Source organism: Sus scrofa, chromosome 8 (assembly GCF_054392235.1).
Source record: "Sus scrofa isolate SSC_HxYL_T2T_F1_AM1 chromosome 8, Sscrofa_HxYL_maternal_Yorkshire_Landrace_v2.0, whole genome shotgun sequence".
In the NCBI taxonomy this organism is placed as follows: domain Eukaryota; kingdom Metazoa; phylum Chordata; class Mammalia; order Artiodactyla; family Suidae; genus Sus; species Sus scrofa.
This window is the reverse complement of record NC_139390.1, coordinates 73131939-73154558: the sequence shown is the minus strand read 5'-3', so window position 1 is coordinate 73154558 and position 22620 is coordinate 73131939. Positions and strand designations below refer to the sequence as shown.

Genomic DNA, 22620 nt, shown 5'->3' with positions numbered 1-22620 from the left:
TACTTAAGGCTTTAGCATTTGGACATTTCACAAAAAGAGTCTGGATCTCTAAAAACTCTGCCCTCTTTTTCTTCATGGCAGGCACATGCTGGACCTTAGCCCCTTTAGCATCAGCCTTATTGCCACATTATTCTCCCACTAAATCCCTTCTTTGTATATATATGACTTAGTGTATGAAAAAAAAAAAAAAGCTGAGAGGTTGTAGAAATGATTAGAGGGACAAAATGTGCATTTGAATGAATTCTGAAACCAGCTGTTCTACACATTGTTTCTGCTGCCAAAATTGTTATATCTTTAGTATATGTTTGTATATCTTTGCTCTTTCCATGATATTGGAAACTCATGTTTCTTTCAGATAAACACACACACACACACACACACACACACACGCACACACAAAATGGCTTTCCATCATGACCAAAATTATTACAAGACTTTTTTTTATAGGTTATAGAGAAGCAATGGGTTTCCATCCACTAACCCTTCAGATTTTCTCGCACTGCATTTCAGTCCCTTTGAAGCCATGTGGGAACCTTTAAATCTAGGTAATCTCTGACTTTGCTTACTTTTGGCTGACGCCCTGATTCATTTCCTTCACAGAGCATCTTGGCTTTTCCAGCTGTTGAAACAGCAGGCCTTGCCTTTGTGTGTGTAGCTCAAACTTTTATATCTCAACAGTCTGTGAAGTCACTAAGTACAACACGCAACTCATACAAATGTATCCTTTCCCAGACGCAGGAGTGGCCTTCCTGAACTCATGTTGCCCTGCCCTTCCAGGACTACCACCAGTACCCAGGGTTCCTTTCAGCAGCTGCACTACCAACTGAAACTGAAAACCGAAGAAGGAATTAAATCGTGAGGTAAAGTTTTCTTTTCAAATATCTTTTCTCTAGGTTTGGATCTTGCATCCACAGAGCATTGAGCTCCTTGAATGATTTTTATTTTTTAACACATGTTTATCCCTGGAATGTTTTTGTTTAACTGTAATTTCCCCACAGGAAACTCAGGATTGTTGTTTATTTTGTGCAGAATCTCTTAGGCTTTCAGTGATCACCTTTAAGTTTCTGGGTTCAGTGGGATTCTTCTGACGCATGCCAGAATTGGGGGTCTTCACATGAAGCTGTAAACCTCTAAGAGAAAAAGGAATCCTCTTTAAGTTCTCACTTCTCTGTTCCCATTTAACCTCCACCCATACACACACACGGGCTTACACACACTGGTGCTCTCCAGAGCATAGAACATGATATTTAATTCATTTATTGCAGTACCTAGAGTTTGATGTGGACCAAGAGAGTTGTACTTTGTTAGGGTGAAATAAATGGAAGACATTCTTTTCTCATTAAAAGAACCATTCCAAAGGAGACAGTTTGGGGGGTGGGGGAATGGGCTGGGGGTTAGGTACAGAAATGTTATAAAATTCATATTGTGATGATCATTGTACAACTATTAATGTAATAAAATTCGTTAAGTTAAATTTACCCCAGGGGAAAAAAAGAACCGTTCGCTTTTAGTGTCAGATCACTCAGTTTCTCCTAAGAGGAGCACTGTTTTCCATTTTTCTCTTTTTTTCCATTAATTTTTTTTAAAGCAATTTTAGGGACTTCCCTTCCCCAGCAGGTTAAGGATCTGGTGTTGTCACTGCTGTGGTGCTGGTTTGATCCCCAGCTTGGGAAATTCTGCAGGCCCTAGGAGTAGCCAAAAATAAAATAAATAAAGCCAATTTTAGACATTTTAATTTTTAGCTTATGGCTCGACTAAACTAGGAAGATTTGTAGTATCATGTAGAGTATAATGTATAACCACATAAAATTTCTTGGCACTTTCTGGTAAGATTAAAAGATATTTGGGAATCAATTTTTATGTTTTAAAGTAAATATCATTCATAAACTGTCTTCTGAAGTACCTTAAAAACATTGGTTTTCTTATGTCTTCAGGCCCTTTCCCCTGAATCTATCTTCTCAAATAATTCTAAACTCATCATCCTGTACTGGTCAGGATGAGGCAATTCTAATCCAAGACTGAGACTCTTAGGTTCTGATTTGGTTACACCCACTTCCAGATGTGATTATATTCAGCATCAGCTTGTTACTCATACCATCCTTCTCTGACAACATTTTTGAAGCATGAGGAGTTAAAGCTTTTTGTCAGAGAGAATTTTGCTTTGTCCAAAAAAAAAAAAAAAAAACCCTGCAAACTGAACATCCTTAATTGCATGAGATAAATCAGGAAGATCTTTGACTCTGGTTGGGCCCACCCACATAAACTTGCAATATGACCAAGTGAGCAGCACTGGGAAAACTGAGGTCTGAGACACACACTCACCTGCTGGGTATCTGAGCAGATTCCCTGAGACTGTTTCCTAATCTCACCTACAGAATGAAAGTAAGACATTATCAGGGCAGGTAATGATTGGAGACAATATATATTAAGCAAAATCACAACAATTTATTTTCAAGAAGGCTCTTAATTCATTTTGAATAAACATTTATATACACCATATAGTGTTAGAGAGTAGATTAAAAGTGGTTTAAAATCATGCTTCCCACGTTTTTTGCAAATGTAAATTACTTGGGGATTTTATTAAAATATAGGTTCTGCATGGAAATGCTATAAAATTGGGTTGTGATGATCATTGTATAACTATAAATGTAATAAAATTCATTGAGTTAAAAAAGTATATATAGATTCTGATTCTGGACTGGGCTTTGAGATTCTGCTTTTTAGGGCCACACCCGTGGCATACAGAAGTTCCCAGGCTAGGGGTCAAATTGGAGCTACAGCTGCCGGACTACGCCACAGCCACAGAAACATGGGATCTGAGCCACCTCTGCAAACTATACCATAGCTCATGGCAATGCCAGATCCCCAACCCACTGAGCAAGGCCAGGGTTTGAGCCCACCTCCTCATGGATACTAGTTGGATTTGTTTCTGCTGTGCCACAGTGGGAGCTCTCAAGTGATGACAATTATACATGGTGCTTGCACATAGACTGTATTTAAATAAGAGTTATGAATCAAATAAGAGTTATGAATCAATTATATAAATATAAAACAATAGCACAAGTTAAATTAAAATGAATAAATAAAGAATGAAAAGGGTAAGTTAAGACATGAATTGCATGGCACCAGGAATGATGTTATAAATGTATAACAAAATGTTAACCACCTATGCTATGGGGAACAAATTTTCCTATGTGATTTGTAGTAGACAGTATAGAAAATAAATCTGAGTCCTCAATATTCATTTGTCTTGTAATAATCTCTATGTGTAGTAAGAGTTGGTAAATGGAGTTATATTCCTACAAATTTTAGAATCTCTGGAGTTCCCTGGTGGCTCAGCAGGTTAAGGATCCAGTATTGTCACTCTGTGGCTCAGGTCACTGCTGTGGCACAGGTTTGATCCCTGGCTACAGAAATTCAACATGCTAAGGGTTTGGCAATATATATATATATATTTTAACACTCTCAAGCCAAAGAGGACAAAGAGAGAAAGAGAGCCTCACTTATTTTTCTCAGTTAATTCAGAATATACAAATGTTCAAATGAGGATTGGGATTGATATTTACTTTTGTATAACTGGGAAGTAGCATTTTTTGGGTTAGTTAATAGAACATATTTGATTTAAACTATCTCATTTATAATGTGAAACTCAAATCTAATATCTGAATATGTTATGTTGGCTTCTGTCACTTACTCCCAGAAGCAATACTATCCCTAAGATCTTAGAACATTCTGGATGGGAAGTGCAGTTCTCATCGTTGATTCATTTCCTTATTCAGTTCATTCCATATCTACTTTATTCCAAGTACAGTGTTACATACTTGATTTCACTCCTTTCCACTTCCTGCTCTGCTAAGTTCTTGACTAATCACATTATTTATTCCCTTCTTGAGGCTGCTGACATGTTCCAAAGTAATTCCTGCTGGAGAATTTTTTTCTACTATAACCTGCCGCTGCACTAATAAGAGACTATTAAAGAAACCAGATATTTTACCAAAAATAGAGGATAATTGAGAAGATTAGAGAACAAACCATTTAATATGGAATATTTAATATGATTTTCCTAAATGCCCAGGGCCACCCAGCTCTCATTGGCATCCTTGCCTTTGGATCTTGCTTGTTCTAATGCCTTTTGTGTCTAGTCTGTGCTGAAAGTCTGCTCTTCCATAAATATAATCTTTTCTAGGCTTTTGAGTACCCAGGTCCTTTACTCCATGAGCAGTAAGGAAGATGCAAGAGTCAAATTATTTTCATTGTATTTATAGCATAAGATGTCATATATTTTAAGAATGCTCTATTATTTAACAACACATTTTTACTGGGGAAATTAAAAAACATTTTTCTACCTATACCCGTTAATTATGAGATAATAAAATATGACATGTAATGCATTTCTTGTAATGTGAAATGTAGAAACATTTGTCCATATTTCTCTCTTTTAGACTTTTCTATGGGATCTGAAGGGGGGAGTGGCAGGGTATGGAGGAGTTATCTCTAAAAATTAGATGTTACAGCAGCATGTTTTTCCTAATCAATAGTTTACAGATCAATTTAAGCATATGAATTGAAGTAGCAGCTAGCTTTTATATTAGTAATTTTGTCTATAGCTCTCATTATACAAGTTGCCCTGTGAAAGCTTAATAAATGAAATAACCGTTTAAAGCACCTTCAAGGAACCTGGAATCATCAAATTACTTATGAAGTATTTGCGTGATAAAAATATATATATCAATCAATTTGCCAATCATAGGTTGGCAGTCTTTGATATTTAGTTGTGGCTATTTTACTAGAGGTAATATAAGTCTAAGATAGTATGTAATTTAGCTTGTTATTAATTTGAACTTTATTCATCTGGTTGTGTACGTTAATATTATAATCACCCCCAAAATAATCTTCTACGGTTGAAAATTTCAATGTCTGAGAAAAAAATGCAGTGGATGGGATTAACATTAGATTACACATTGCAAAAGAAAAAGTTAGTGAACACAAAGGAATATCATAGATAGTATCCAAAAATGAAAATCAAAGAGAGAAAAAGTGATTAAAAAAAAATGAATAGAACATGTGAGCTGTGTACAACTTTATGTGGCCCAAAGTCTCTTAAGAAAGAGAGAGACAGGAAAAAAAGTATTTGAAGAAATAAGGACTGTAAAGCCATAATTCTCAGAATAAACTTGAAGCACAGCACACACACAAACCCATGACTGTAAACACACCAAGAAACTTTATAATTTAATTGCTTGAAACTGGTAATAAAGAAGAATATCTTAGAAGCAGACAGAGAAAACAAATGCACTTATAAACCGAAGAACCAAGGAGAAAGACAATAGACTTCTATATGAAAAAAAAATTGAGGTACAACTGAAGTGTATGGATAAGTGATAGATTTATTTTGCTTTAGATTCAGATATTTTTTAGCATTTTTCTGTGAAATGTGATTTTTTAATTCAGAGTAAGATGCACTGTTGCATTTCCTTCTCAAGCTTTTGCTAAAGACCTTTGTTCTGCTTGTCACTGAGCCAACCTGCTGCTCCTGCAATCTCCAGCTAAACACCCATAAAAATGCCCTTTGTATTTGTGCTCAGTGTGTTAAAGGCCAGGTTTCCTCTGTGTCAATCTGCACGGTCTTAATAGCATTAGTTACTCAGTTTCTGGTTTTTGTCCTCTTTTTCTCCTCCGTGATTTGATTTATGAATATTCTATGAAGTATTTGTACAATCTGGAACAAAAATGATTTCCCCAAAAGACGTCCTGAGAAAAGATCTGAGGACAGTCAGTGGCTGTCCCATCACCTATGCTTTTGCAGACAACTGGGAAAAGGTTGAACATTTCCAAAGCAGGCCAGATGACATCGTGATAGCCACCTACCCCAAATCAGGTGAGTTTTGTGGCATGATAAATATGGGTCTGATTTCAGCTTTTGTTTCCTGAAAACACCTTCTCTACAAAATCATTAATATTCTAAATAAAACTAGTATTCCTAATAGTCAGTCTAGTCCTCTACTTTGAGTATGTTAAAATGGGCATTTGGGGCATAGAAAGGGAAACTGCAGAATTAAGTTCTTAAGAGAATGTATTAAGATGGCAGTCTTCAATGGGTTTTTCCTTCAGTTTCAGATGAAATGTATTTTTAAAAAACATTGGTTTTTGCCACAGGTACCACTTGGATAAGTGAAATTTTGGACATGATTCTAAACGATGGAGATATTGAAAAGTGTAAGCGAGATTTTATAACTGTTAAAGTTCCGATGTTGGAAATGGCTGTGCCTGGACTAAGAATTTCAGGTAATTTAAAATCACCTAGGAATTATAATACTGTAATATTATTTACAGAGCTTATTGTATTGCGATTTTTATTCAAAGAAAACAGAGTAGATTTGGTAACAGAAAATGGAAATTTGCCACCAGAACAATAAAATCATACAGAGAAACTAGTTTAGTCCACAGCATGAGTATCTAGGTAAGATAACCAAAAATAAAAAGAATTTTGTTGTAGAACACAACCAAAATTTTCACTGATAACAAAAAATATTTCTTGTCTTTTACTGAATTTTGTTGCGTAGAATTGGTAGGTTAGAGCAATAATTTCTTAAAACATTGCTGTAATTAAATAAATAAGTAAAGAAATCCCAATGCATCTTAAAAAACAAAATTTATTATTGATACAATTCATTTTTTCATTCCATAGATGTTTATTGAATGCTTCTAAAGAATTAGGTACTGTGCTATGGGCTAGATATAAAATGATTGGTAAATTAGATGCCCTGGTCCCAAGGAACTTACAATAACATTGTGACATTAAATAAGTAAACAAACTAATAATATATGACTTTTACTACTCTAACATATCCACGAATAGGACTCTATGAAAGAGAACAACAGGAGAGTTACAGTGGATGGAATATTTAGTGATATCAGTGCTGAATGGAGACCTGAAACTTTGCACAGAGTTAGAGAAAGCATATTTCAGGAAGGTGAAGTTGTAGGTAGGAGGATCCAGAAGAAAAGACCAAGACAACGTGTAGTCCAGGGACTAAAGAAACAACTGCCACCACTCATAACAACAGCAATTAAAGAAGGGAAAAGTGAAATGCAAAACAATTGGAGACCCCACAGGAATGGATCATGCAGGGCTTGCAATTCTGAAGAAATGCTCAGTGAGCTAAGAGAGAATCAGTGGAGTCTGGTGTTCTGTAATCAAGTGGGAAGGGTTCAAAAATGAGGACTGGCTCTCCAATGTTGAAAGAAACCTGGGATAAGAAGATGGTAGTATGGTGGGGAATGTGTCTATCAATTTAAAGAGCACCCTCCATATTCTCTGCTCCACTGGAGCAGTTACAGCCACAGGCAGAAAAGCACCAACTGCAGGGGTACCATTTCTTCTGCGTAGTTGCCTGCAGTCAGAGAGCAAATGCTAAAGCCTGTAACTAAACATTTATTCTGGGACAAGCAACCAAAATGAGTGCAAGGGTGAGTTAAGATTCCAGAACCATAGAAAAGCATGAAATGAAAGAATGATAAAGTCAAAGTTTGCAGAGACAAGGGAATCAGAGGTTACCGATGAGAGATGGATTTTGGGGGTGGGGAGTGAGGTTAGGTAGCATCACCAGGGAGTAAGTAGGTGAGGTTCATAAGGTAAAGGAAAGTAAACCGGCTCTCAGGTTTACTCTGGAGCCTGAATGTGAATACTTATGATGACATTACATGTTCCCAGCAGCCACATTTGTGCACGTAAATGGTTCATTGCAAAGCAATCACAAGACAGAAAAGGCTGAGAAATCTTTCAGTGAATTCAAGAGAGGGAAGAAGAAGAAGAGACAGTGAAAACTTTATAAAAGAAACAGATGTGAAATTTCATGATATGGCCATTGGGAAAGAGTGAATTGTGGAAGATTATGATCTCTCATTTCTATAGTCTGGGTAAAGTGGCTGCAAGCTACTAAGTCAGTAGAAACATAAGGAAATACCTGGCAGAATTTTATAGGTGCATCCTTAATGGCTCTAGATAAAATCTTGGATACCTAATTAAATTTGAAAATCAGATAAATACCTCTTTTATTTAGTATATCTCAAATATTTCAGGGGAGATACTTTTAATATTAGGTATCTGTTATTTATTGGAAGTTCAAATTTAGCTGGGATTCTTGCATGACTATTTATTAAGTCTTCTAATCCTTCTGCATTGATATTAAGGGCTTCTTCTGCTCCTTCTCTTTCCTCTTTTAAATTGCTGCAACTACAGCATATGGCCAGGTATTGAATCCAAGCTGCAGCTGTGACTTACGCCAGAGCTGCAGCAACCCCAGTTCTTTTAACCCACTGTGCTGGAACAGGGATCAACCCAAGTCACTGCAGTCAGATTCTTAACCCACTGTGCCTCAGCAGGAATTCCAAAGGGTTGTTTTGATACAATCATGTGCTATGTACTGTTCTCTACAGAGAATTCATTGGTGAACAAGACAGGTTATGTGCCAACTCATATGGAATCTCCATTCCAGTGTTTGTGTGGGAATGAGGATGGGGAAGAGGCATAGAAACTAACAGTAAACAAATAAATAAGTATAAACTATGAGACAAAAATAAATGCTATATATAGAACATTTTTAATGGACATTTTATTAGAAATTGATTGGCTTTTTAGCACATGTAATTAATTTTTTATAAGCAGTTGAAGCATGGTATTGCTTTGAATGAGTGAGTTAGATACCATTTGGGGTAGGTGTGTCTTGGGATGCAAAAGATGGGAAGGTAATTTAAGATTAATAGATAATCTAGGGAGTTCTTGTCGTGGTTCAGTGATTAAGGAACCCGACTAGCATCCATGAGGACACGGGTTTGGTCCCTGGCCTTGCTCAGTGGGTTGATAATCCAGCATTGCCATGAGCTGTGGTGTAGGTCGCAGATGCGGCTTGGATCCCATGTTGCTGTGGCTCTGGCATAGGCCGGCAGCTACAGCTCCCCCCCGCCTGGGAACCTTCATACGCTGCAGGTATGGCCCTAAAAGGACAAAAAGACAAAAAAAAGAAAAAAAAAGATAATCTAGAGATTAGACTGAACATAAGTAATATTGTGGAAAAAAAAAAAAAAAGCCTAGGACTTTAAGATTTATTAGATGTGAAACCCGCAGGAGAAGACAACAATTGAGATTTTAGGGATTGACAATTCTATAAGAGATGGCATCATTAACAGATATATCTGGGATATTATAAATGCTACTAAATCTATTAAAAGAATTACCAATTAAGAGGGTTAACCCAGCTCTTCCTAGTCTATGTTAGAAATTCCCTGTGTGTACCTTTACCGTAAAAGTGCCTTCGGACTGACTAATTCGTCTGACAATGAACTCCAGGCCCCTAGCATCCTCCTCACCCTGAATGTAGAAAATAAATGGATACTTTATGTCTCAGGAAAGTTCAATATATCCTTGTCCAAAGACTTAGTTTGAAACCAAGTTCTACCATGTATTAGTTTGACTTTGGAGACTTCAGCTAATATCTAAAAATCGCACATTTTCAGAGTTCCCTTTGTGGTGCAGCAGAAATGAATCCAACTAGGAACCATGAGATTGCAGGTTCGATACCTGGCCTTGCTCAGTGGGTTAAGGATCCAGCATTGTCCTAGTTGTGGTGTAGGTCGCAGATGCGGCTCAGATCCCACATTGCCATGGCTGTGGTGTAGGCTGGCAGCTGTAGCTCTGATTCTGCCCCTAGCATGGGAACCTCCATATGCCATGGGTGTGGCCCTAAAAAGGAAAAAATAAAAAATAAAAATAAAAAAATTAAAAAATAAAAATTGTACATTTTAATTTAATTACAATATAGTTTGCATAAATAGAATATATGTGAGCTGAAAAGGAAATAATGAAAATGTAGATACAACATCTGATGCTCTACAAAGAAATCATGTCTACTACAATAACTGATGCAAGAAAATAGTCAATGTAAGAATTACTAGTTGCCAATATCTCTTTGACATACAGAAAAATATTTATAATAGTGCATAGATATGATAAAACTCCAAATTGCTAAGGTTGGTATTATTACTCCTTATTCTGGAGGTGAAGAAAGTGAAGCCCAGAGATTCTGGGATACTTTCAGAAGTTTCATGATGAGAAAGTGACAAAGTTAGGATTTGTACCTGAAGAGGCTAAGCACAGAAACCAAGCCCTTAATTGTTAGAAAATATTGCCCTTAGAACCCAGATAAACAATGTTTGTGATTGGCTCAAAATTTAGTAGCATTATATACTGCTCAAAAATATCTTGAAAAAATTAAGACATGCAGTCTCCTTGGAGATTTAGTATCTCTATAACCAAACTAAATTTCCCCAGGTATAGAACAATTAGAGAAGAATCCATCACCCCGGCTTGTGAAGACACATCTACCAGTTGATCTCCTTCCGAAGTCTTTCTTGGAAAACAACTGCAAGGTACACTCTAAACTGCAAGTCGCTTGTTTTTGTTTTTTTCTTTTTTTAGGGCCACACCCACAGCACATGGAAGTTCCCAGGGTAGGGATCAAATCAGAGCTGCAGCTGCTGGCCTACACCATAGCCACAGCAACATGGGATCCTACACCACAGTTTAATTCACCCTGGATTCCTAACCCACTGAGCAAGGCCAGGGATCAAACACTCATCCTCATGCATGAGAATCAGGTTCGTTACAGCTGAGCCATGACGGAAACTCTGTAAGTCAGTTTTTTAATGTGACCCTTATCCCTTTCTCACTCACGTAGTAAGTAAAGTTAATTGCTCAACTGTTTTGTTTATTGATTACCAGGAGAACGAGCCATATAAGGAAGCATTTCAATTAAAAATATATATCTTTTAGCCTAAACCTACATACTTAAGTTTTCCAAAGCTTTGTGGCAACATGATTCTTAGCACAATATTGCTGAGGTTATTCCCCAGCTGTCCCTAGATAGTCTAACCTTCTCTGAAAACTCAATATAAGGATGTCAGTTCCTGTTTAATTGCTTGGTAAAATTCTCCAGTGAGACATTTGATCTTAGATATTTGCTTTGGGGAAAACTTTTAAATTTGATTTTCATTTTTTTCATTAATTGTGAAACCATTCATACAATTTGACTTTTGCTAGTTTGTCATAGATGAGGAATGCTAAGTTGTTGGAGGTTTGTAAGGAAAAGTTGTTAATATTTCCTTTTTATTCTTTCCTTCTTTTTCCTTCTGATTCTTGTCTGATTCTTGTACATTTTTTCATTTCAAATAATCATTTTTGAAAAAGTAACATTTACTTTTTACAGAAAGTTTATTAATTTTTAAAGCAATTTTAAGTCGACAGCTACCTAAGAAAGAAATTTCCCTTCTATCCTTTGCCCCCCGCAAATCCATAGACGCCTCTTCATCAGTATCTTTCACTTCTCACCAAAGTGATACAATTTTTGCAAGTGATGAACCTACATGGACACATCATTATATTCCAAAATCCCAAATTTACATTAGGATTTACGGTTGGTTTTGTTCGTTCCATGGATTTGGACAAATGTATGATGACATGTATTACTTCTATAGTATCACACAGTGCAGTTTCACTGCCCTACAAATCCTCTGTGCCCTCCTATTCATCCTTTCCTCATCCCAACAACTCTGGCAACCACTGATCTCTTTATTGCCTCCGTAGTTTTGCCCTTTGCAGAATGTCATATAGATTCCTATAGTATGTAGTCTTTTCAGATTGTATTCTTTCACTTAGTAATATGAATTTAATATTCTTCCATGTCTTTTCATGGCTTGATAGCTCATTTCTTTTTAGTGATGAATAATATTCCATTCTCTGGAGCTACTGCAGTTTACCCACTGAAGGACATTTTGGTTGCTCCTAAGTTTGGCAGTTATGAATAGAACTGCTGTAAAGATTCATTTGCATGTTTTGTGTGAACTTTATTTTTCTGTTCTTTTGGGTAAGTACTAAGTAGTGCGATTTCTGGATCATAGGGTAAGAGTATGTTTAGTTTTGTAAGAAACTACTAAATTGTCTTACAAAGTGGCTATACAACTTTGCATTCCCATTAGCAATGAATAAGTGTTCCTACTGGTCCACACCCTCACCAGGACTTAGTGCTGTCAGTATTCTGGATTGTGGCCATTCTAAAAAGTGTGGCGTGGTGTTTCATTGTCATTTTAATTTGCATTTCCCTTATGACATACGATGCTTTGCATACTCACTATTATTTAAATAACTGCAACATTTTTTGTTATATCACTTTTTTCTTGATATTAGTAATTTGTGTCTTCTCTATTTATTTTGTCCATCATGCTAGATGTTTATCCATGTTGTTGATTTGTTAAAAGATAGTTTTTCGATTCATTAATTTTCTTAATATTTTCCTGTTTTTAATTTCATGGATTTCAAATCTGTTGTTTTACATGCCTATATGTTACTTTTTTTCTTAAATAAAATATCATGCATTTGATTTTTTTCATCCTCCCCCTGCAGATCATTTACTTGGCTCGAAATGCCAAAGATGTTGCGGTCTCTTTTTACCATTTTGACTTAATGAATAATTTGCAACCTCTTCCAGGAACCTGGGAAGAATATCTAGAGAAATTCTTGGCTGGAAATGGTAGGATGGCCTTGTCTTAAAATTAATAAGTAGTATGGAATTATTTTTCATTATACTATTAACCATTACAAATTTTCCTTTCAAAATAGTTACTTTTCCAAATCAGTAACAAGTACATTAAATACCATTTAAAATGAAATCAAATTCATCTAATATTTTACTATGACATTCAATTTATAAACCTGATTTTAAACACTGGCTTAAAGAAAATATTCTCGAATCTCTTTTCAGTTGCCAAAAATCCGTTCTCTGTTCTTGTTCACAATAGAAACTGTTTAACTTGTCCAGATCATTAGTTAGATCAGTTATACATATATTTATAGTACTTAAATAAATTGTTGGTACAAGTGCTTCATAAAAGAAAAGTTTTCTTCTCTGTGAGTCTAAGGGTAACCTATTGGAGGTCGGTGTATTTTCATTTGAAATGCTTCTTTTGTACTTAATATTTTTAAAAACCTGATGGTAAATGGCTGATTATATGTAATTGTTTAAATTGGTTTCATAGTCTCAGTTCCCTTGATTACTAAATTCCACAAAATGCACAATTTGACTTATTGTTTACAGACAAATCTTTAATTTAATGAATGTTTATGGTTTCTCTGGTTTTAGTGGCTTATGGTTCCTGGTTTAATCATGTTAAAAGCTGGTGGAAGAAAAAGGAAGAACACCCAATACTTTTCTTACTCTATGAAGATGTGAAAAAGGTAAAATTGTAGAAATGCCTTCTAGATAATTCTTCAACTACATCCTGGAGTAAAAGGATTAATATAGTTTTTCAACTGAATCTATGGAGTCGAGAAGGAAATGATTCTTTGCCTGTTTTCCATGCCTATTTACCCAAATCTTGCTAAGGTCATTATTTAATTTTTAATTGTGAAATCAATGGCATTTCTATTCCATTTTAGGAGGACATCGTGTTTCTTCTGAACACCTTTTCATTTTGAATTTCTCTCCTATATTTAATGAGTTTTCCACACTGTCATGATTTTCCTGTGAATTGCCATCATTTAGTCATTTTTCTTTTGAGCTCTGCTATATTTTTGTGATCATATCCATGCCCACTGTTGCCAAAGCTATTTATGTGCTAAAGATCCACCAAAAGCATCGTTTCAACTTCCACCCTGAACTCAAACACACACTTTTATTAAAATGACCCTCAAATTTAACATGTTTAAAACTAAACTCACTTTGCTTCTCCCTCTCTAACAAGTAATCCTTTTCTTTATTCTTTCTTTTAGTTAATGATGTCTGGTTGTTCATTCAGTGTTCAAGGCTTGATAGTAAATTGTCCTTATTTGCTTTCATGTGGTGAACATGGTTCCACTATATCCTGAACACCCTGTTTGTTGGTTCACTTGTTCTACTTACTATATCTTTCAAATGGGTCCCTCTCTTTTACATTCTTGCTTCCTCACTCTTAGTTCAGGGACTTATAAGCATTCTGCTAGTCCCCTGTATGAACTAGTATTAGTTCAAATACTACTACAAAGTCCCAGGCCCATTCTCAGCCTATTTTACTTAAATTAGCCAAATACACACATACACAGACACACACACTTGGGAAATAAGTGGAAACCAAGCTCATTTAGTTTTGAAAGCCTGGCCATGCAAATGAGGATACTTTGTGGACTTTCAGATTCTTGATGGGAGGCACAATATCCATCTTTGTTGTCATTATACCCTCAGTACCTAATATAGCACCCTCCACATAAACAGGGGCCCATGATCACTTGTTATATGAATAAGTGACTGCTTGAATGAATGAGTGACCAGTAACGTTTTAGGAGGACAGCAATACTACTTTGCATAACAGAAACCTTATCTATGTAAAATCACCCTAGCTCCAAGTACTTCTGGGAAATTCTCAGGGTATTTCTCCTATCTTATCAATGTGTCCTTTGAATTTTTCTGCTCTGCCCAGGCTCCTTCCCTCCATACACTTGTTTGCAGCACAGAGAGAGAATCTGTGGTCCAAGCATTATCATTGTTATTTTATGACACTTTGTTGGCAATACAATATACAGTTGTAAAATTAAAGTGGTTTTATGAAACCACTTTTAAAAAGTGGTGATAACCCTTGAGTATTTGATTAATGAGAATCAAGTTGTAAATTCTTCCTAAGAGAGAAAATTGTCCTTCTGCACCAAGTATCTATTTTTATTTCCTGGACACTTAAGTAACTCTTAATAGTTTTATGAAAAGTGTAATTTTAGTTTCCATATGTAGTCCTTTTCTCATAGGATGAAAAAATACATTTCCTAGGATGGGCTGGTATTCAAATTCTGAGTCAGGCATCATGTGGCTCCCCACATGACACTCTCTTGTGTCAAACATTTCTCTTTTTATTCAGTGAAAAGGCTTCATTCAAATAAACTCATTCAAATTAATTTACAGTCTGGCAATATCGACTCTATAAGAATATCCAGCTATTTTTGAATCCCATGCAAGCCTGCTGCATACATCAAACTTAAAGACAATATTTTTCTATCATATTGTCACTTTTAGACAATGTTATGGAAATCATTTTAATATAAAAACAACAATAGAACAAATTATAATTACATATCAAGAACAAAATTCAGAGAGAAGTCCAGTAATTTAGATCAGGTTTACGAGTATCTGCATAAATTCTCAAATTACCAGTTAATGAGCTGAAAGAGAAAGAGAGCAGAGGAAGATTCAATAGGAGCCAGCACCCTTAGCTTTAACTTTTACTGTTCTCTAAAACTAACAGCATTGCTGATACTTTGGCAGTGACCAGATTATTCTTCAAAAACTTTAGATACTGAACAGAAATTGATTTTTATTTGCCTGGCCATATGTGTGTCTTTTTAGTATCACTAGTAATTTTTTTTTTTTTTTTTTTTTTTTTTTTTGGCTTTTCTCCATCATCATTTCCAACCTTTCTCTCTTTTTCAGGCCTGACAACTCCTTTAGTGGCCACTTCAGTCTCCCCTCCTGGAAGTCCAATATATAAAATATCACCAGAATACAAGAAACAGTTACAGGGAACTCCCTACCAAGACATAAACATATATTCACCTCCCCCCACCACACACAGACACAGACACAGACACAGACACAGACAGAGTTAATCAGAAACATTATTAAACGCTATTGCTTCCCTACTGCATAAAAAATACTGTCCAAATCCTTCATCAGGGCATCCGAGGATATTCTCAGGTTTACCCTAATTCATCTTTTCTGATTCATAACCCATCCCACACCTATAAACAACTCAAGTCTAAATCTAGTCACTTTACTTTTTTTCTCTCTTGAATATACTGTGAGACCCTAAACCTCCAAAAGTTTTAACTCTTTTCTCTACTGGAAATTCACTCTCCAACAGTGTTGGAGACAGTGCATCCTGATAAATTCTGACTTTTTCTACACTCAGCTTAGATGTTACCCTTTCAAAATATTTCTAGACATATCTATGAAGATTTTAGCTTAGATTCCTAAAAAGTTATAAATATTAAGATTATGTCCTTAGAGTCTGAAAAAATGATCTCTGTCTCAGATTTTTTTTACCCTCAATGACTAATGAATAATTTAGGTCTTGATATATTCTGCACCTTCATTGGAGTTTCTTTTTAATAAATTATGTCAAGCAATGTTTCATCAGTATTTATACTTTAAGGAAAACACACCTAAAGTTGTCCTTGAATTTATTTTTGTTTTTGAGTATTATTACTAGAAATGAGAAAGCAATTTTGGTTAAGAACAGAAAAATAAAGTCAGGAAGAATAAAGCTACTGGATCCCTAAACCTTTCACAGTTCAAATTTGATTACAAATTGAGCTTAAAATAACTGCTATAATTTTTTTCTCTAAAGGCTATTATTATTTAGCCCAAGGTTTATTCTTTGCACTTTGAAAATAAACTAAAAATATAAGATTTAGATTTAAAATTTTTCATTCTATTTTTTCTATACATAAATTATTTTTTCATTTTAATGATTAGTTTTTTATGTCAATGATTTATTGTTTACTATTTTCTTGGGTATGTCTCTACTCACTGATAGAATCCAAAGCAAGAAATTAAGAAGATGGTTAGATTTCTAGAGAAGAACATGAATGATGAAATCTTGGATAAGATCATCTACCATACTTCATTTGAAATGATGAAGGACAACCCTCTGGTGAATTACACACATCTACCCAGCACAGTGATGGATCACAGCAAATCCCCTTTCATGCGCAAAGGTGAATATTTTGCTGAGTTTAATTTTTCTTTTTGGTTTCTTATGAACTACTCTGAAATGAGGATTAGCTTTGCAATCTCTATCAAGTTACTTATCCAGTTTTGGCATCAATTTCCTTTCCTTTTCTTTTCTTTTCTTTTTTTTTTTTTTTGGGCCGCACCTACAGCATATGGAGGTTCCCAGGCTAGGGGTCAAATCAGAGCCGCAGCCACTGGCCTAGCCCACAGTCACAGCAATGCCAGATCCAAGCTGCATCTGCAACCCACACCACAGCTCATGGCAATGCCAGATCCTTAACCCACTGAGCGAGGCCAGGGATCAAACCTGTATCCTCATGGATGCTAGTTAGATTCATTTCCAGTGAGCCACAGCAGGAACTCCAGCATCAATTTCTTCATCTGTAAAATAAGCTCACTAAAAATACTTACCACAAAACAGTTACTGAATTAGATTGGAAATTATCAAAGGAAATAATGCATGTAAATATGTTATCAGAATACCGTGGTACTTGAAACATATTTCTCCTCCTATTTACTACTCTTCTAAAAGTGATTTTGTCAGTTCTGCTGAGTTATTCTAAACTTTTTATTCCTGAATCTTAAATCTTTGTTTAAACTGGCATAGGCCTCCTTCTTCTCCCCAGTAATAATTAATGTCATTTAATACAGTACCATCTACTTTAAAGACACCATAGCTTTAGAAAGCATTGATAATGTGTTAAGAAGGACTTACCAAGAGACAGGACATTTTTTTATCCTATGGGAAATTTTTGCTGCTTAAAAATACTGTCTGAATTATAAAAAACATGGAATCTAAATTTAACTTAGAAAGAGGTCAACAGAGAAACATGGCACTCGCATTCAAAATACAGTTTTACTTCTGTTGAGGCAAATACTGTACATTGTGATTGATTGTATGTGGTTTCTTTCCAAAGTGTTGTTAATGCTAAATATAATACGTTTAGCAAATTACTAACTTAAATTTAAGAAATTAGCCACCTAGTAATGCCTCCTTCAGTTTCCAGTATTCTTTATTAAATTGGAGAGAAAGAGATGAACTTTCAGTTGGGAAGTGAACACAAGCCTAAGAATATACTTGGCGTAGGAACATGTGCACCAAAACCCTCAATTTTGAATGAGTTATATGATTACAAATTTTTCTAACATATTTTTCTCTTACCTTAGTATAGTCCTAGTGTTTTCAATTTTTTTTTTTCAAAAACACTACCCTTAACTTTTCAAAAATAATCTCTCACAGAAGAGGGCAAGGGAAATTTTTCGTTTTTTTTTTTAAATGTAAAAATTTTTTTTCTTTTTATAGCCACACCTACCTGCAGCATATGTAATTTCCTGGGTTAGGGCCTGAATGGGAGCTGCAGGCCTACACCACAGCCATAGCAACACTGAATCTGAGCTGCATCTATCACCTATACCACAGCTTGTGGCAGATCCTTAACCCACTGAGTGAGGCCAGGGATTGAACTTGTATCATCACAGAGACTATGTCAAGTTCTTAACCCTCTGAGTCACAGTGGGAATTCCAAAAATTTTCATTTTAAATGGCACATTACAAATTTAAACAAAGAAGACTCACACACGCATGTAAGCTCGCACACACACACACATTTTTCTGGTGGAAGAATTAGAGACAAAAAAGCTCTTTCATTAAGGCAAAGTCTCATTATGCCACGTCATTGAATATAAATTCCAGGGGTGTTTTATCCCCAGTTATATGAAAATTGATACCATCAGATGATATCCCATTAGGGTATAGAGACAAGCTCAATCTGGAGTCCATGTTTTCTCCAAAGTCAAAGGCAAAGAGTACACAAGAGTGACAGACTTTACATCTCCTCTGGGGTGGTGAAGAACGTATCCTTTGTGGTCAGATTAATCTGGGATTTATCCAGGCTGTGCCACTCTCTGAATCCTTGACTTTGCATTCATTATTAAATCCACCAGTGTTCTGGTTACATCACTGACAAAGCAGAGAAAGTAACAACACCTATATCATAAGTTTTGAGGGAGGATTACTGTAAAGATATATGAGCATTTACTATTTTTTTTGATCAAAAATTTTTAATGGTATGACCATTAAAAAAAATTATTCAGGGATGTTATATATTTGAGTGTACTACTATTCTTTTCCTCCAAAATTAAAATAAGATATAAGTTTAGTGAATTCAGGGCACACAAGTATCTTCAAAATATGATAACATCCTTGTTTATTATTTCTGGAAAATAATACTTATCAGCTTTCTTTTTCATGGCTTGATTATGTTCATGACCAGTCCTTTGTATAGTTTCCAAAAGTAACTCATGAAATAAAAAAAATATCCTTGGCCACTGATCCAGTGACCAGGGGTAACCCGATGACCCAGCACAATTAGAAACACTAAAAGAATCTATTTCAGGAAACTTGTGCAGCTCATAAATTTAAGCCAGCAAATTAACCCTTCTCAGCATGTATCTGTAAAAGACGGACTCTGTTTAGTTACAGATGGGAGTAATTACCAATAAAGAAGAAATGTCCTTTTAAAGTATGCACATATAAGGAAAGCCTTTCTATAAACTCTTTCCATCTTTTCTTTTTGTATAAATTAGTTTTTCCTTCGCAATGGAAATATTTTATTCATTCATGTATTTTCATATTTATAATTTTTAGGGACTGCAGGTGACTGGAAGAATTACTTCACAGTGGCCCAAAATGAGAAATTTGATGCTATCTATAAAAAGGAAATGTCTGAAATTGAACTCCAATTCTGCACAGAGATTTAACAACCTAAACTGAAAATGTGAAGAAAAGAAACCTGCCTGCATTTTGTTGAAACAGGGGCAGTTATGACTTGGACAATCAAATGGTTTTATAAAAGAAAAAAATGTACTTTTAAAACTTGTAATTTTTAGTGTTGTTAATCAGGTCTTCATTCACCCTGAGCTTCCAAATTCCCTAAAATTAGGACCAATTTTTACCTTTTGGTAGGCTATTCCGACCTTTTCCTAGACTTGTACTGACAAAAGAGAAAGTTCCCTACTTAATCTCTATACATTAAGGTTTAGAATTAAGTTCAATTTCCCATTAACATGGCCCCAGAAGTGCTGCTTTCACACTGGCACCACATTTCCTAGCTCTGCCCTAATTTCCCTTTTCTGAACACTTGACCCGGACACTCTGTTCCACTGCTGTCTTCTGGATTTCACTTTGTTCCCTGAGTCATAGCTCATTTTGCAGTGTCTCTCTTTGAATTATATGATTCATGTTTCAGATAATGTGGTTCAGATTTGGGGAATGTTGTTTCTATGCCTAATTTTTGTGTATCCCAAACTTCTGATTTCTGAGTATGTAATTGTCAAGTCTCCAAAATGAAAGGTTTTCTTTATTCTCCCTAAGGCTCTTCTCTGGTAATAGGAGCTCTGCTCTGAGGCCCTGGTCTGAGGCCTGGAACCTATTTCCTATGGAGAGTCCTTTCAAAATTCAACAGCTTCTTCTGAATTCCTGAGAATTGCCTATTGCCATGACATGGTTACCATTTGGGAACTTCAGTTTCTTCATCTTGTGTCTGGACAGAAGTGGGTCCCTCAATAGCACATTCAGTACCTCAAATATGATCATAGCAACCCATAAAACCCTCCCAATCAACTGCCCGTGAGAGACTATCTAGGCTGAATCTCCACTACCTCTTCCAGACCCAATGTCCCTCCTGCCTACTCTTCCACACTTATGTCTATGGGCTGGGAGCCTTGATAGATGCTTCCTTGGAAGGGAAGTCTTTCAGTAAGTGATTACAAATTGTAAGGCAAACTTTTACAGAAAATGCCTCATTTAATAAGATTCATGAGCATTTTATTTTTAACTAAACTATAGTCGATTTACAATATTATATCAGCTTAAGGTGTACAACATAGTGAACCAAGCAGGGCCCTGTGGGGCTCCTGGGCATGGAAGCCTTTCTGTGTCCCCCAATTCTTATTTTTAGGAAATAATCCTCATTCAGCCTCCATGAACTTCCCTGAATTCCAAAGAGCATGTTCTAGCAGTTGCTAGTCAGGGAAGGGAGGGGATGCAGAGACCAGGGAGGAGCAGTCAAGAGACAACAGTGCAGCCTTAGGGCAGGGTCCTGCTTCCTTCTCAAGTAATGCACATTAAAATACACACACACACACACACACACACACACACACACACGTGTGTGTGTGTGTGTGTGTGTGTGTGTGTGTATATATATATATGTATATTTTATTTCTTCTGCAGAAATAAAACTCCAATGAATGAAAGATGTTATGAAGCATTCTTCATTCTAGGACCACCAGCACCAGTCCCAGGGCCACTAAATACTAACTTTGAAGAAGAATGCAAGCTTGCATCTAACCTGATCCTTATCTGTGGCTCTATTTTCTACTTGAAAACTATAAAATCACTTCCTATTCTTCCCTAAATGAGGGCACAGTCTTTAAGGCATTAGCCTGTTGTGGCATCGTTTGTTGGGCAAACAATAAAGCTATTTTTTTTCTTCTTAACCCAAAACTCTGTCTCTGTGTTTCTATTCAGCACCAGTGGACAGAGCCCAAGTTTTGGCAATAATGGTGTCAATTTATTAATAGACTGTACTCCATTTAAATACATTAAAATATGGGAGTTCCCACTGTGGCTCAGTGGTAATGAACTCAACTAGCATTCATGAAGATGTTGGCTTGATCCCCGGCCTTGCTCAAGGGGCTAAGGATATGGTGTTGCCATGAGCTGTGGTATAGGTAGCAGACGTGCCTCAGATCCCGCATTGCTGTGACTGTGATGTAGGCCGGCAGCTACAGCTCCAATTCAACCCCTAGCCTGGGAACTTTCATACCCTGGCCAGCTATCCACACAGTTACAATCTGCCCTCTCTGCCCTGTTTCAGCTTTAAGCAAGCATGTGCATGCTCCTTATGAATGGAGTCCAAGCTTGCCACAGTTCTGTTTGTCCCATCATTCCTTCAACCAACCAAAGGGACTTGTCTTCCAATGTTGAACCCAAGGGCTGGGGCATCCAATCTGTTCCTTGAACCACTTACTCCCTAGGGAGGGTCTCTGCCCATGTAATCTCCCTTTTTCTCTGAGTCCCCTCCTAGGGGCATAGGTCTTGACATTATCTCTACTCTTCCCTTTTTATATGATTCCATATAGATCTTTCTTACAATCTTGGATATGCAATGATCTTTCTTACCAGTCTCCTGTTAGTTTCAGTGAGAATTGTTTCACAGGTGGGTGTTTTTTTGTTGTTGCTGTTGTTTTGGCTGCCCCATGGCATACAGAGTTCCTGGGCCAGGGATCAGATCCATGCCACAGGCTGGGAACTAAACCACAGCTGCAACAATGCCAGATTCTTAATCCATTGTGCCAGGCCAGGGTCTAACCCACATCCTAGCACTCCCAATATACTGCCAGTCCTGTTGTGCCACAGTAGGAGCTCCTATAACTTATTTTTAATGTGTTCATGAGGGGAGATGAGTTCCACATCCTCTTACTATGCCGTCTTGATCTCTTCCTGTTTCAATTAGTTCTTAAACCCAGCTATAATTACACATTGATAAACCCATACAGAATTCAGCATCATTTCTAGCTCTGTTTAATTTTTTATTGCTATAAGTGTCAGAAAAAAATAGTGTAAATAAAATAATAGGACTTATGTTTTCCAGTGTCACTTAATACTTTAAATTACTTTTGACAAAACTCAGATATCAAAAATTATCAAGATCATAAAAAAATGCTAATGACCAATTGGATGGAAACTCTACTAGACCCTCCATCTTTGTTATTTGCTAAAAGAAAATAATTGAAAGCCACTGATATTCAA

The 22620-nt window shown here is 36.2% G+C and overlaps 1 protein-coding gene across 2 annotated transcripts; it reads left to right on the top strand.

Annotated features, from left to right (window-relative positions):
* Positions 1-673: 673 nt before the first annotated feature.
* SULT1B1 (sulfotransferase family 1B member 1) lies at positions 674-21312 on the top strand. 2 transcript variants are annotated; one of them, XM_005656511.4, is made up of 8 exons: positions 674-860; positions 5708-5878; positions 6157-6285; positions 10331-10428; positions 12458-12584; positions 13194-13288; positions 16609-16789; positions 19453-21312. In XM_005656511.4, exons 2-8 carry the CDS (start codon positions 5731-5733, stop codon positions 19563-19565), a joined length of 891 nt encoding a protein of 296 aa, XP_005656568.2. In that variant the 5' UTR covers positions 674-860; positions 5708-5730; the 3' UTR covers positions 19566-21312. The 2 variants fall into 2 exon arrangements, with proteins under 2 accessions (XP_005656568.2, XP_084828564.1); XM_084972438.1 differs by having other exon boundaries at positions 788-5878.
* The last annotated feature ends 1308 nt before the right edge of the window (positions 21313-22620 follow it).

Excerpts from the sequence above, each read along its gene's own strand:
- SULT1B1 (XM_005656511.4), top strand. The coding sequence starts at position 5,731 with ATGATTTCCCCAAAAGACGTCCTGAGAAAAGATCTGAGGACAGTCAGT. Across the intron at positions 6,286-10,330 it reads GCCTGGACTAAGAATTTCAG|GTATAGAACAATTAGAGAAG; the intron begins GTAATTTAAAAT and ends AAATTTCCCCAG. Across the intron at positions 10,429-12,457 it reads TCTTGGAAAACAACTGCAAG|ATCATTTACTTGGCTCGAAA; the intron begins GTACACTCTAAA and ends CTCCCCCTGCAG.